At 46.3% G+C, this 15,802-nt stretch overlaps 1 protein-coding gene across 2 annotated transcripts; it reads left to right on the top strand.

Annotated features, from left to right (window-relative positions):
* Nucleotides 1-6,050: 6,050 nt before the first annotated feature.
* CHCT1 (CHD1 helical C-terminal domain containing 1) lies at nt 6,051-15,465 on the top strand. Of its 2 annotated transcripts, none has more exons than XM_047706880.1 (6): nt 6,051-6,227; nt 7,603-7,704; nt 7,968-8,143; nt 8,582-8,729; nt 12,422-12,617; nt 15,180-15,465. In XM_047706880.1, the coding sequence occupies exons 1-6, from the start codon at nt 6,177-6,179 to the stop codon at nt 15,263-15,265; spliced, it is 759 nt and encodes a 252-aa protein (XP_047562836.1). In that variant the 5' UTR covers nt 6,051-6,176; the 3' UTR covers nt 15,266-15,465. The 2 variants fall into 2 exon arrangements, with proteins under 2 accessions (XP_047562836.1, XP_047562835.1); XM_047706879.1 differs by having other exon boundaries at nt 6,111-6,227; nt 8,582-8,681.
* Nucleotides 15,466-15,802: the final 337 nt, after the last annotated feature.

Raw genomic sequence — 15,802 nt, 5'->3', positions numbered from 1 at the left:
CTGAAGGCAGAGGCTTAACCCACTGGGCCACCCAAGTTCCCCTCCCCTGAAAAATCTTTAAAAAATTTTTAATTTTTTTTTTTTAAGGATTTTATTTATTTATTTGTCAGAGAGAGAGAGGGAGAGAGAGCGAGCACAGGCAGACAGAATGGCAGGCAGAGGCAGAGGGAGAAGCAGGCTCCCTGATGAGCAAGGAGCCCAATGTGGGACTCGATCCCAGGACTCTGGGATCATGACCTGAGCCGAAGGCAGCTGCTTAACCAACTGAGCCACCCAGGCGTCCCAAAAATTTTTAATTCTTAATTGACATATAACATTGTATTTATTTAAGGTGTGCAACATAATGATTATATATATATATATATATATATATATATATATATATATATGTATATTATATATATGATTATATGTATATGGTGAAATCATTGCCACAATCAGTTATCAGTTTAAGTCAACCTCCATCCACTCACACAATGAACTATCTTCCATCCTCAGAGAAACTCTGTGTGATAAGTTCTGTTATTTCCTTTTTGCCATTGAGGAAATTATGGTTTGTAAAGAGTGGTGTGCTGGCAAATGCTTAATGAACAGTTTGGTGGGGAGAAGAAGACACTGATTTGTAGTGGTTTTGATTTCTGTTGTATAAATACTGCCTCTGCACTGACGTCCAGCCACCAATGTATCACAACTCCATGTGCAGCTGGGAAGAAATGCTTGGCAGCGCATGGTTACACAGTGTTTCTACATCACCTGTGCAACAGACAGAAATCACCGCCAGGGCAAAGGTAACCATGAAATGTGGAAAAATAACCAGGAAGGGCTGACTGTTGAATATTATTTTGTCTTCAATGTGATTTCTTCAATTTTAAGTTGATATTTAACTTTATTTTTACAGAATTAATTTTTAATTGTGGCAAAAGATACATAACATTAAGTTTACCATTTTAACCTTTTTTGAGTGTGCAAGTTAGTGGCATTAAGTACACTCACAATGTTGTAGAGCTACCATCATTATCTATTTCCAGAACTTTTTTTTATCACCCCAAACAGAAACTCTGTAATTATTCTTCCTTCCTCCCAGATACCGGTAACTTCTATTCTACTTCTATCTCTGAATTTTCCTGTTCCAGGTATTTAATATAAGTAGAATCATATAATATTCTGTTTTTTGGTATCTGGCTTATTTCATTTAGCACAATGTTTGCAAGGATTATCCACATTGCAGCACATATAAAAATTTCATTCCTTTTTATGGCTGAATAAAATTCTACTGTATGGATATACCACATTTTGTTTATCCACTCATCTGTTGATGGACATTTGGGCTGGTTCTACCTTTTGGCTGTTGTGAATAATGTTGCTATGAATACTAATGTACAAGTATGTATTTGAGTCCCTGCTTTCAATATCATGCAGTAATGTCTGTGTTTAACAAACAGCTGGCAAGATTCCTAAAAATTTAATAATTGTCTCTCATGAGTCTGTTAGAGCTGGCTCTCACACAACACTGGAGAGTCCATAATTTACCCAATTCTATCTAAACAAGGGCCAATTTGGGATTCATATCACCACACAGCATCTTCCAAATTGTCTGATGAGTGGCTGGGACATATCAAAGTATTGATTCCCAGGCCCTCCTGGGAAATTCTGAATCTGAAAGTCTGAGGTGAGGTGATTTTTCTCATCAGAATTTTTCTCAGCCTGGAACACCTGATATTAGCTCCCCCCCCCCCCCCCAGTATCACCAAACCTAGGCCAAAGGCAGGGGGTACGACTCTGGTGCCCTAAAGGAGAGGTGATAAGAATAAGTCCTCTGGGGAGAACTTGTAGGACTTGTAGCAAATTTAGGGGTGGCATTTTTTTTTCTCTCCAAAATCCTTCCCAGCTCCAATATTTGTTGGCCATACAATTCTCTCCTGCGCATCTCCCTGCCTCCCATCTTAGGAAAGAACACTTTCCAGAGAGAGGCGAGTGGAAATCATTAGGCCCAGCAATTTAACACCATCTCAGAAGTTTGCATATCATTAAATTGTTTAGAAACATGCTCTGAAGTTACAAGTTTGCCATTCTGTGGTGTTATTTTGATATCCTGACAAGATATTTTTAGAGCACATAAAGCCCAAATTAAAACATTGCTACAAAAAAGAAGAAAAAAACCCAAAGTGAAATTAAACCAGGGCTCCATAAATGGAAAACTACAGTAAATAGCAGATAGGAGTGAAGAAAAAAGTGCCAAATATTTTTGAGAACTATTCTGAGAGGAGAGGAGATGAACAGATGCTGCTGATTGGCAGGCAGAGATGGGCCTGTGTCCTGCCAGGGTGAGAGGGAAAGGGGTCACACCTCTAGGCTCTGTCCTGACAGGCTCTTGCCCCCAGATTAGTGCAGGGGGAACTTCCTTCCCACTGGTGAGGCACGGGCTCAGGCCGCTGGCTGGGGGTACACTACATCACCTTTACTGGACATGGTCAGGGGTCCCACTGGCCTTCTCCTTAGTCATTGGTTTCTTCGGCCAGGTCTGGAATATGGTTAGTTAGACCTAAAACCCCCTTGCCTTCTTCCTTTATCCTTTTTCTCTCCAGATCAATGTGTTTCTGGCATTTCTCAGATGACCTCCATTTGTGTGCTTCCATGCACTCAGATTTAAAGACCCATCTTACAAACCACCCATAATGAGAAGGTCTACACACTTAGATTAAATCTCTTAGATCTTTGGTTCTTAACTTCTTTGGCTACAAATCTCTCTGATTACCTGATGGAGGCAATAAAGCCTTAATGTGCTAGTTAAGAGTTTCAAAGGGTTTGTTGACTCCCCCAGGCCTATCGGTGGACCCCATGGCAAGAGACTCTGCCTTAGGTAGTGATAGAGTCACTCATGACCTTGGGTTGTGCTAAGGGATGCCTTGACCTTCAGCTGGAAACTGTCACATTTCCTCCAGATCCAGCACTCCAGCTATGGTGTGAATCTAGCACTCCAACTACGGTGTGAATTTGAATGCCCCCCCATTTTCTTGGAGACTTGATACAATTCTAATTTGATAGTTCAGAACAAGGTCAAGGGGTTTCTTTGGCAATGTTAAGATACCCTTGGGTTTCTTATTAAAGAAAAAGAGAGAGTCCTTTAGGGGAATACAATGTCTCTGAGTCACTGTCTAACCCAGAGAGAGAGATATGGAAAGATCTTCAAGTTTATGAGAGGAAGTATGGGCAGTAGATGCCAAGAGTCATTTTCCTTATCCCCTGAATTTAGGGCATACAACAAGATTTTTGTCCCTAGAGCGTAGGGGTGAGACATAATGATTGTGAAACCAGCCCATTGCCATCAAGGAATATGCCATCCTGCATAGAGTAGAGGGTGAACAGATTAACATCCTCATTTTTCCAGCCCACCTGCCTGAAGTACCTGGCACATAGAGTTTTTTAAATTAAAGATTGGAGGAATGACTCTGTTCAGTGAGATGACTTGCTCTAGAGTGTCATTTTATGCTAACCAATTGGATTTTGGAGAATGTCTCCCAAAGACAATGGATTTTTGTTTTAATGTTGAGTATTGAGTCATTATGCCTAGCTGCTGGTAGGCTCAATTGCCTCTTCAGGCTACCCCCTACACTGATAATAAAACCATTATGGGAACAGGACAGGCACCCAGAGTCTAGGACTTGGTGGAGGCTCTGGGAGGGAAAAGGAGAAGTGGAGTGGGATGAGGGAGAAGGCAAGGACGGGTTAATTTTGAGGTTCTGACTTACTTGCCCCTTCTGAATTGTAAATATTATTTGGGGTGGGGGAGGAATAGATTATATAATATCTATAATCAATTCCTTGTTTCTTTTTTTTACTGTTTTCTTCCGGTCTTGGTCCATATTCACGTCATCACGTCGACTTATCTGAGTTATAATGTAATACTCTTTTGTGTCGTGTGTTTTAACTTAGCATTATATGACATTTTTAATGATGTTATTTATTCCTTATGAGTAACTTTTATTTTTTTTTATTTTATTTTTTTAAAGATTTTATTTATTTATTTGACAGAGAGAAATCACAAGTAGGCAGAGAGGCAGGCAGAGAGAGAGAGGAGGAAGCAGGCTTCCCGCTGAGCAGAAAGCCCGATGTGGGGCTCGAACCCAGGACCTGGGATCATGACCTGAGCCGAAGGCAGCGGCCCAACCCACTGAGCCACCCAGGCGCCCCCCTTATGAGTAACTTTTAAAAACAGACTCAGCTCTCCTTTTTTTTCCCTGACTGTACATGTAAAGCATATTATTTTTAGAAATGCAGACAATATGCAAAAAAGGTGAAAAATACCCTTTATATTTTGAAGTGTATCCTTCCAGACTTTTTTCCTATGCATATATAAATACATACTTCCAAAAACAGAATCATATCAGACACGCATTTTTAGTTCTTTCCACATCATTAAATATAAAGTAGTAACTTTAAAATTTTTTAATTAGTATTATGTAGATATAGAGTAATATTTTAATAATTAGTAGGATTTCAGTAGTATTTTTTAAATTAATTTTATTTACTATTTAATGAGAGTACTATTTTTAAGTATTGGTGTTCCACAGCTTATTTGCCCTTTCCTACTGACGACACTTCATTGTTTCCAAATTGTCACCACTGTAACAGTCCTCATTGCAGACATCATCTTTCCCTAGGACCAACTCCTAGCAGTAGAATTTGTGGGCCAAAGGGAATGTACATTTAACATTCTGAGTTGTTCCCAGCTGAAGTGTATAAGAGAGCCCCCTTTCCCTTACTCTTGCCAATACAATTTCCTTCTTAATAGCCGCTAAAGAGTCCTGGATTAATAATGCTCAGCACAACAGGCTTTCCAGTTTGGAGGAGAGCCACATTCCCCAAGGCCTGTCCCGAGCCACAGTGTCCTTGTCGTGTGCGGGTACCGCCGCCAGATGGCATGAGAGAGAGAGAGAGAGAGAGAGAGAGAGAGAGAGAGAGAGAGAGAGAGAGAGAGAGAGAGAGAGAGAGACAGGCCGGCCTGGGAGGACTTCGCAGGGCGGGGTGGGGATCCCAGCCCCGCTCCGTGGGCCACCGCGGTGCAACCCGGTGCCGGCGAAGGCAGGGGAGGAGTGGGAAGTATGGACTTGGAGGGGGAACGAGACGGGACATGGAGCTCAGCGCCCCCGGGAAGAACATACAGGCTGTGTAAGCGGAGGCTGCAACGGTCTCATCAGCGCCGAACCCCGCCGTGCGCTTATAGACGCGGTGATCGGACGCGGGGGCCGCGTTAGGGGCGAGGTAGCGTCTGGGACTGCGCGCCTCCCAGCGCCTCCGGGCTCAGCGGGCCAGCCCGACGCCCGAGCTCAGGCGGCTTGCAATGCCTCCCGCGGCCCTGGATCCCCCGAGGGCGGCGTCGGGTGCGGGGAGAGGGGGTGGGAAGGCTAGAGCAGTCCGGATCGACCCCGCACCCCCCGCCCCACTGAGTGGCCTTGGACCTGAGGCAAGTCATCCGACTTCTCTGCGTCTCGGCTCCTCTCTGTGAAATGGGATCACTGCTGGTACCCACATCAGAAAAGACTGTTGTGAGGCTCAACTGTATTTTTTTTGCAACCTCCCTAAAAATGCTACCACCGTTCAACCAACGCCCAACACAACTGGCTTATTAACTTCCCGGAGGCTACAGAGGAATAGAAGAGAAGATCGGTCTCCGTAGAGGCTTACTGTATTCCATTCTCTCCGAGCACCCTCTAGACCTTCATCCCCAAACCAGAAAAAAACGTTATAAACCATGGCCTTCATCTCGGGGAACCCACGGTGTAACTGAGGAGTCATGAATGAAACACACGCAGGAAAATCACTTCAAAGGTCTTACCAGGGGTCACAATCACCAGCATCTGACAGCTCTCCCGAGAGAAGGGGTTACAGCCCCTCCTGGCCTGTCGGGAGCTCTGACAAAGTCCTGTGTCTACCCAGCACATCTTGCTCACTTCCTGAATTCCATTCCCAGTTGAAGGAGGTGGCTGGTGGCCACCCCCAAGAACGAGGGCATGGGAGGGGGAGGGGAGCTATGTTGGCGGTTGCCATGGTTTTGCTCTGAGTTCTGGAGCCAACCTGCCCACTCCCTGAGACGCTCAGGTCACAGAAGCAGTAGGTCAGAAGCTTGAGGGGACAGAAGGAGCGTCACTCTGGAGGCCACCAGTGCACCTGTTGAGATGGAGGCCTCAGATGGGCAAGGGGCTGAAGGGGACAAGCCACCAAAGAAGGTGAAATGGGGCTAGGGAGGTGAGGGAAGGAAGAAAGGAGGGTCCTTGAGAGGCTGGTCTTGGAAAGCAGAGAACATGAAATTCAGGGAAGAAAAGAAGAAGAAAAAATGGTGATGTATGAGCTAGCAGGAGACCGAAGGAACAAGAGGTTAATTCATTCAATGAATTAAGATATTTATCAAAGACATATATTCAGGGCAAGATGACTGTTGGTTGTGGAGATAGAAGTGCTTGTATGTGTGTGTGCATGTGTGTGTGTACACCTGCGTTATGGTCTGCGTGCTTGGTTGTGTGGTGTGAGTGGTGTGTTTACAGAGTCTGCCTGAGTCCCCTCGCTCTGGGGCCCAGAGAAGCCCAAGTTCCATACTCCCTCTGTTTGCCTTCCTCTCTTTCCCTGGTCTCTGCCTTCAGAGTGGTCTGGGCCTGGGTCTTCCTTATTCTCCCTGAACACAGGCAGGAATTAATCCTCACTTTTCTGAGGGGATTTTGCAAAGTCAGGTGCAAACTCTACTGTGTCAGTCTAATCCTGTGCTCTGACTTCAAGTATTATTTCACGGCCACTTTGTCTTAATTAATTTTCAGGATTTTGGTTTTTTTTTGTTTTTTGGCCACACATTTCTTGTCAGAAAGCTCCTCCTCGGGGCGCCTGGGTGGCTCAGTGGGTTGAAGCCTCTGCCTTCGGCTCGGGTCGTGATCTCAGGGTCCTGGGATAGAGCCCCGCGTGGGGCTCTCTGCTCGGCAGGGAGCCTGCTTCCTCCTCTCTCTCTCTGCCTGCCTCTCTGCCTACTTGTGATCTCTGTCAAATAAATAAATAAATAAAATCTTTAAAAAAAAAAAAGAAAAGAAAGCTCCTCCTCATTACCATCACCATCACATACTTTTCCAAGTACCCATTACTGTGGCTTGATGCTAAAGTTTAGAGACAGGCCTAGGACTTAGGTGTTCAGTAAATGTTTGCAGAATGAATGAGTGAATGGCTCCCGGCTCATTCCCCCAAGGTGTCCCTTCAATCTCTTGGTGCCTCAAAGTGTTCTCGTCTATAACCAGGAATAATGATATCTCACCTCACAGAATTTGTGTGAGAATAAAATGAGCTCATGTTTATCAAGAGCTTTGCAAAAGTAGCTACAATACTGTGCTCTAAAGATTATAAAAGAAATGGGTAGGGCATTCTAGGTTTTCTAAGCAGGGATCTTCACAGATGGGTTTCTTTGTTGAGGGCTTCCTTGCCTCCAGGCTGGGCCAAGAAAGAGGTCCTAGGGAAAACGGAGAAGGGCTTTGGCTGGAATTTGGACCACTGGGTGTCTCGCACTGGCCCCCTGAGAAGCACGCACCTAAACCCCCCAGCTGACCACTGCCCCCTGCCTCCTCCCAGGTGACAGATGTACCCTGCTTAGAGAAGAGCTCTGGCACCACCTCCACTGGGGACTCACTTATACGCCATGCCAAGGGCCTGGGCCAGGACACCTTCAAAATAGTGAGTAAGGGACTCTGTTCCTCCTACAGGCTGGGAGACCTGGGTCAGAAATTGGCAGGCCTCAGACCCATACTTACTCAGACCCATACTTACTGTCCCAGTTGTCACGGTCTTGGCAAGGAAGTGGGGTAAGGCCTTGAAAGAGCCTCCTTACTTAACCCACTTAACACTTCCTGGCCCATAATGGTTGCTGGTTACTTGGGGCTGCCCATCTGCCTCTTCTTTTCTTCTATGGTCCCTCACATCACCTGTTGCCTCCACAGTGTAAAGAATATCTAAGGCCACTGAAGAAGTTTCTGCGAAAGTTGCACCTGCCCAGGGACCTTCCCCAGAAGAAGAAGCTAAAGTACATGAAGCAGAGCCTGCTGGTCCTAGGGGACCACATCAACACCTTTCTGCAGCACTACTGCCGAACCTGGGAGATCAAGCACTGGAGGAAGTAGGGCAGCCTCCTTGTCCTTCCCACTATACCCATTCCTGGGCCCCGCCAATTCAAGGACACACCTCAGTCAAGATCCCAGAGTACTTCATCTTTATGTGAAAGAGTGAGGATTCTGGAGCGAGCTTGGTGAAGAAGGGGTGGAGAGAACAGGGTCCTCTAGTTATTCAGGGCAGAGCTGATTCACACAGCTTGCCCACACAGTGGACAAAGAACTCTCTTGACCCTGTGATTGAACAACTGCTGTGTGGTGTGGGTGTCCAGCACCAGGATGGGGAGTTCAAGGTTTAGCAAATCTCTAGCTCTCCACATCCCCAACCAAACCCAAGGAGGCAGCACATGGTCCGTTTCTCCCTGGGTGGGTCCTGGACACAAGACAGACACTGAAGGGAGAGGGCCTGTGCTCTACCTCCCTCAGCCTTGGTTTCTCCCCCGCAGGATGCTCTGGCGATTTGTTTCTCTATTCTCAGAATTGGAGGCGAAACAACTTCGCAGGCTCTACAAGTACACCAAGAGCAACCAGACAGCCAAGTTCCTGGTGAGGCGCTCAGGAAAGCTCCTCCCGGGCCCAGCTGAGGGTTGGCTGGTGTGTTCTTGGATTGTGGGGGGAGGCCTGGGGCTGAGGGGGCCCTCTCATACCGCCAGCATCCCTTGACTGGTTTCCACACTCACTGCCTCAGGAAGACCCCCACAGGGGGCAAAGGCGCTGAAGAGGGCAGAGGCTTGGCTTCAAGTTCTTAGTAGCTCTTCCCTCTCCACACCCACACTCTGATGTGGACAGGTACAGGGACATTCCTGAGGAGCTTTGGGTGGGGATGGTAGAGGCCAGACAGAGAGGCTCAGCCAGCTTGGGGAAGGTTCAAAGCACTATCGACAGAAGCTGGCTTGGCTTTGCTCAGAAACAGTGACTCTCAAACATTTTTGACTCAAGTCATGTTTACCCTCTTAAAAACCTAGTGAGAAGCCCAAAAAGCATTTGTTTATATAGGTTATAGCTATTGATATTTGCCCTATTAGAAATTAAAACTAAAGGAAAACGTTCAAAATATGTACCCACTACTCCATTTAAAAAGAAAAACAAGGAGCCTGTTACATTTTAACATAGTTTTTACAAGAAATATCTATATTTTCCAAAACAAAACAAAACAAAAATGTAGTGAGAAGAGTAGCATTGTCTGACGTTTTTGCAAATCTCTTTAGTGTCTGACTTAACAGAAAACAGATGCTTCTGCAGTCTCTTGTGATATGTGATTTGGTTGCAGTACATGAAGAAAACCCAGCCTGGGATGCCTGGGTGGCTCAGTCAGTTGAGCATCTGCCTTCAGCTCAGGTTATAATCCCAGGGTCACGGGATCTAGCCCCGCATCTGGCTCATTGCTCAGTGGGGTGCCTGCTTCGCTCTCTGCCTGCTGCTCCCTTTATTGTGCGCGCTCTGTCTCTCTGACAAATAAATCTTAAAAAAGAAGAAGGAGAAAGAGAAGCAGAAGAGGAAAGCCCAGCCTGTACCAACATATAGTTAGAGAAGAGAGTATTTTACTAACATTTTTAGATAGTTGTGGATATTCTTCTTTGATTCCACACCAAAATCCAACCAGTGGCAGTACTTAGTAGCAATATGGAATCTGAAACCTATCAATGAATGTTTTAAAATATAAATATATATCCTTTTAGGTTTACAGAAAATTTGGGTAGAAAGTACAGAGATTTCCTGTATGCTAACCCCTCCTGCTTCCCTCGCAATTAGCGTCTTGCATTAGAGGGGTATGTTTATTACCATCGTTGGGCCAGTATTGACACATTATTTGGGACACACTATTAACTAAATAATGTCCATAGTTTACATTAGGGCCCACTCTTTGTGTTGTGCATCTATAGGTTCTTTTTTTTCTAAAGATTTTATTTATTTACTTATTTAATTTTATTTATTATTAATTGTTTATTTTTATTGATTATTTTATTTATTTATTTAATTTATTTATCTCTCTATTTGTGAGAGAGAGAGAGATACAGAGATAGAGAGCATAAGCAGGGAGCAGAGGGAGAAGCTCTCCTCCAAGCAGGGAGCCTAACGCAGGGCTCCATCCCAGGACCCTGGGATCATGATCTGAGCTGAAGGCCAACTCTTAACTGAGTGACCCAGGTGCCCCCGATAGGTTTTGACAATTGCATACTGACCTGTGCCCACCGTTACAGTATCATACAGAATAGTTTCACTGGCTTAAAAACTGCTCCAGTAGTCATCCCTCCATCCTTTCCTCCAAACTCCTAGCAACCATTGATTTTTTTTTTAACTGTCTCAATGGTTTTGCCTTTTCCAGCATGTCATACAGTTGGAATCGTACAGTATGTGGCTTCCTCAGATTTGCATCAATGACCTTTTCACACTGGGTTCATTAGAATCCATTGGTTTCTCTCCTGCACTTTGAGTAGGCCCCACTTTTCAGGGGGTCAGCGAGGTTAAAATATTTTGTGTCCCCAGGGGTTCACAGAGCACCGTTTGAGAATCACGAGTTCAAAATAAGAATCATAGGTAACAGTTTCTACGTGCCAGGCGCCTTATTTTCCCTTTTGTCATCTTCAAAAGCAACCCTACCTGGTAATTACAAGTAGTATCTACAGTGTGTAAATGAAGAGGCCAAGTACAGAGCTGTAAAGTAACATGATCCAGACCACACAGCAAATGAGGGGAAAAGCTGGGTTCAAACGTACTCTGGCTCACAGGAAAGCCCTGCTCTAACTGCGGCTCCCCAACCCAACTACCCGGCTTTAACCAAATCCCCTCTCCCTTCAGGACTCTGTTTCTTCCTCTGAACATGAATGGGTGGATCCTTTCAGGGACTCTGAATATGAGGTGTTGACATTTTAGTGATTTCTGGGTTTCACTGGCCAGGAAAATTTCAAAAGATATTTTTAGGCTCTCAATCTTAATTTTGCCAAGGACTTTAAAACAAATACCATAGTTTCATTAAAAACAAATACATAAGACACTAACTCTATGCTAAGGGACACATGAAAAGATGCTCCACATCACTCACCTCAGGGAAATAGGAAAACGACAACGAGGTGCACCTCAGACCCGTCAGAATGGCTAAAATTAACAACACAAGAAACAACAGGTGCTGGTGAGGATGCAGAGAAAAAGGAACCATTGTGCACAGTTGGGAAGGGAAACTGGTATAGCCACTGTGGAAAACAGTATGGAGGGTCCTCTAAAAGTTAAACACACTACCTTGTGACCCAGCAATTGCACAACTAGGTATTTACCCAAAGGAAACAAAATGATTTGAAGGGGCACGTGCACCCCGATGTTTACAGCAGCATTATCAACAATAGCCAAATTATGCAAAAAGCCCAAATGTCCATTGACTGATGAATGGATAAAGATGTGATATATATATGTGATAAGATCAGCCATCAAAAAGAAGGAAATCTTGCCATTTGCCATGACATGGATGGAGCTAGAGTGCATTATGCTAAGCGAAGTCAATCACAGACAAACACCGTCTGATTTCACTCAAGTGCAATTTAAGGAACAAAACAGATAAACACAGGGAAAGGGGAAAAAAGAGGGAAGCAAACCGTAAGAGACTCTTAACTATGGAGAACTCTTAAATACAGAGATATAGAGAACTATAGCAGCTGAGGGGTGCTGGAGGGGAGAAAGGTGGGGCACAGGCCAGATGGGTGATCGGGATTAAGGAGGACACTTGTGATGAGCACTGGGTGCTATACGGAAGTGACGAATCACTAAATCCTACCAGGGAAACCATTATTATTTTTTTAAGATTTTATTTATTGACTTGATAGAGATCATAAGTAGGCAGAGAGGCAGGCAGAGCGAGAGGGGAAAGCAGGCTCCCTGTTGAGCAGAGAGACAGATGCGGGGCTCGATCCCAGGACCCTGAGATTACCACCTGAGTGGAAGGCAGAGGCTTTAACCCACTGAGCCACCCAGACACCCCGAAACCATTATTTTTATGCTATATTAACTAGAATTTAAATAAAAACTTGAAGCAAATAAAGACACTATATATCACTCTAAAAAGAGGAGGAGGACTTATATTAAAGAACCACCCAGGAAGGAACTGTTGGCAGCCTGGCCTCAGTGTCCTCAGGGTCCTGCCTCTCCCCCATCTGTGACTCATTCCTCCAGCTGGCAAGGCAGGGGGTGAGTGGCGGCCAGACCGCAGTAGTTTCCTCTCACGGGCAGGGCTGGGGCTCTGGAAGGTGGGGCCCGCTCTCCTCCACACCCTCCTCAACGTTACGCGCCCATTGCAGGTGGCGTTCTGCCCCTTGGACGCGCCGGAGAGCTCCTTGCTGGCCGACCAGGAAGACAGTCTGCCCAAACTCTGCAGTGCCTGGGGCCTGCACAGCAACATCAGCGGCATGAAGGAGAGGCTGTCCAAGATGCAGGCCCCCGACCCAGAGGCCTCCCTGCTGGGGGAGCCCACATCCGGGGCCCAGGGCGGGCCAGGTAATGCCCGCAGGGGTGGAGGCCTGCCTGGGGGAGGGGCCTCCGAGGCGGGGCTGCAACCCGGGATGCTTATCCTCGGAAGTTTGAAGTGTAGAGATAAGTGTAAAACGGGAGAGAGGAAAATCACCCATCCCCCAAGGCCCTGACTGGTCAAGAGTGTGGTGTGTTTCCCTCAGCGTTCTGCAGGACTTCCCTCTGGGGGTCTCATGATACATACTGTTTTGGATCCTGCATGTTTCAGGGAACAGTCTGAACGAAGCCACTGGCCCATAGGACTAGAAGCAGGCAATTTGCTAGCAGTCAGGGTTGGGGACTCCCAGGAAGGGTCCAAGCAGAGGCAGGAAGCCTGCTCTCGGTGTCGGGTGGGGTATGGTCTAAGGGACAGGTTCATTCCCACAGCGGGGAGAAAGTCGAGTCAGATGGCCTGAGAATGGCCTTGCCAGCAGCCTTGGTCTCTGCCACGACTGCCCTGCTTGGCCCTCTGGACAGGGGCTCTTCAGTGAGGCGTCCCAGCCAAGGTTGGAACCTATGAAGGTCCTCCTTGTGCACAGAGGAACAAAGCCACTTACCCTTCCCGCTTCTGTATCCGGCTTCTGGGACCACAGTTAGCTGTTCTTTCTTTGCTACTGGGGAAGAAAGTGAAGGCAAACAGGGTGGTGTAGGAGCTCATGGTGTGGTCCTAAATTGACCCCAGGTGCTGCTCTGAGGGTCAGGCTGGCTGGGAGTGATGTAGGCCCGCGCCACTCAAGGGGCCTCATCCACGAGTCACAGCTGCCCTGAGTGGGAGAGCAGGAGGGAAAACGAGGCAGGGGCAGTGGGCGTGAGTCAAGAAATTACTGAGGCTCTAAATAAAATCTTAAAAAAAAAAAAAAAATTACCGAGGCTCAGAACCCTGTCTGGGCTCCATGACCATGACCTAGAACCCTGTATAGGCACCAGGACCAAGGCCCTTGGTCCTGGTGCCTAGAGTTTAAACTGAGGAAGCAAAATACACAATGAATTGTCTATTTTTCATTGTGAAATGAAGGCCAGCCCATCATGAAGATGATGTAGGCCACAGCAGTTCATGAATCACATAAGGAAAGTGAGCTCTGGGCTTTGGGGCTAACCTTTTCCCAAACCAGTGCTTGGTATCTCTTCATTTCACCTAACCCTAACCCCTGCAACAACCTCAGGAGATGGGTATTATCCCCCTTTCAGAATGAGCCATTTACAAATTTACAATTTACAGATGAGCCATCCGAGGCCATAGGGCAAAGGGTAGGACAAGGCTGGTTGGAGGAGGTAACTCTGGGACAGGCTTTAAAGAAAGGCAAGAGGAGGAGAGGAAGAGGGATAAGGGAGGGAAAGAGAGGGAGGAAAGGTGTGTGCAGAGGTGAGGGGCGATGAGCAGATAGTCTGGGCCTGAAGGTGAATGAAAGAGCAGGTTGGAGAAGTGCAGGACAGGGGCGTAATAGGAAAAAGCCTCGGATGGTGGGTTAAAAACATTGACTTTCATGTAATTCTTAAAATAACATTTTGTTCTTACAAACATAAGCAGAGCATGGAAAATAAGTAATACCAATAGGCAAAAATAAGAAAATGTAGACATATATAGTCCTCACTACTGCTAGCACTTTCCAGATGTTTTTTATACACATAAATTCATGTATTTTAGCCAAATGAGACCTCACTGCATATAGGATTTTGACTGGAACTTGCTTTTTTCAGTTAGTTAGATCAGCATTCCATGTCAATGTTTTCATCTAATGGTTGGATTAAGTATTTCGTATTCACATTTTCCCAGTAGCCCAAGACATTTTTTGCAACGATTTCCCACTCTTGCATTTGCACCTGGTCACATCTCTTCCATCTCTTTGAACCCAACAAAATCCCCCTTTTCACTACCTGACTTGTTGAAGAGATCAGGCCATTATTCTGCAGAATGTTCCACTTTTGACTCTTGTTACTTCCTTTTGGCATTTTTTTAAAGCTTGTTCCTCTGTGCATAAACAGGACTTTAGATCGAAAGTCCTGATGAAGTCCCGTTCACCATTTGTTTTCCTGGGATGCAGACAAGGTTGTGTTCCTCACGTTGTGTTACATGACAAAGCCCATGCTGTCTGGAGGGCCCTCCAAGAACGGGCTTTGATCAATCACTCAGTCCATCTGTGATATTAAAGGTAACCTTCATGGTGTTTCTTTGGCACCATGTTCAAAAGTCAGTTTTTAAGTAAAAAGCTGGCAGTGGGTTTCACAAATAGTCCGGCAGCCAAGTCGTGGGAACTGGGGCCTGAAAGCCGAGACAGATGTGGGGAGGACTGAGAGTCAAGCAACATAGTCTAGTCCTGACTCTGCCCCTCACTTGCCTAGGGCTTTGGGCAGGGTGGGCTCTGCGCTTGGGTGAGATCCCTCATCTGCAAATCGGGGTGACACCAACTTCCCCTGCCACAGGATTTCTGTGAGAAAAGAGGAAGGGGCAGAGGTTGCAAGTGAAGATAAGATTTTGTCGTTCTTTCCCTCCATGTTACAGGCTGAGATTCTCTGTGATATTATCAGGACTGTGTCACCTTCCCTTTTCAGGTTCTCTAAGGAAACATCCTCAAAAAACGAAACTCAGAAGGAAGAGGATTAAGGAAGCCCCCGAGACTCCAGAGACCTGCGCGTGAGAACAGCCAGCCAGGCTGGGGTGCAGGGCCAGCTTGTCCTGGCTCCCAGAGCACTTTTTCTTGTCTTCAACACCTCTGCACCCTGGGGGCTGGGGGCGAAGGAGGGGAAAGACAAAAACTGTCTGTCAAAAGGATGTTCAGATCTTAGTTATGTCTAAATGGGGTGGGGAAGTAAACATCCTTAAGACAGTTCCACCGTACTTGATTAACAGTCATCATTCATTCATTTTTTAATTTATTAAAAGAATATTTGCCAGATAACTTCTGGGTGGCAGGTGCCCCACGTGAGCACAGATGAATAAGAGGTGATCGCTTGCATCGTGGCTGTCCATCACCATCTAGTGTGGGAGACATACAAGGAGCGTGGTTACAGTGGGTTGAGGCTGGTAACAAAGGAGTGATGCGTGAAGGGCTCAGTAGGGAAGGGAGCGGGCCTGGAGTGAGAGAGGGAGAAGTCAGGCAGCCTGCCCCGATCTTCCGCCCTTGGTCTCCTGGGTAAACTGGTGGGGGGGGGGCGTGGAGTGGGGAGGCGACTGG

The sequence above is a fragment of the Lutra lutra genome, chromosome 16, assembly GCF_902655055.1.
Source record: "Lutra lutra chromosome 16, mLutLut1.2, whole genome shotgun sequence".
Lineage (NCBI taxonomy): Eukaryota > Metazoa > Chordata > Mammalia > Carnivora > Mustelidae > Lutra > Lutra lutra.
This window is presented reverse-complemented; position numbering and strand designations above follow the sequence as displayed.

Excerpts from the sequence above, each read along its gene's own strand:
- CHCT1 (XM_047706880.1), top strand. The coding sequence starts at position 6,177 with ATGGAGGCCTCAGATGGGCAAGGGGCTGAAGGGGACAAGCCACCAAAG. Across the intron at positions 7,705-7,967 it reads GCCAGGACACCTTCAAAATA|TGTAAAGAATATCTAAGGCC; the intron begins GTGAGTAAGGGA and ends TTGCCTCCACAG. Across the intron at positions 8,730-12,421 it reads GCCCAGCTGAGGGTTGGCTG|GTGGCGTTCTGCCCCTTGGA; the intron begins GTGTGTTCTTGG and ends CGCCCATTGCAG.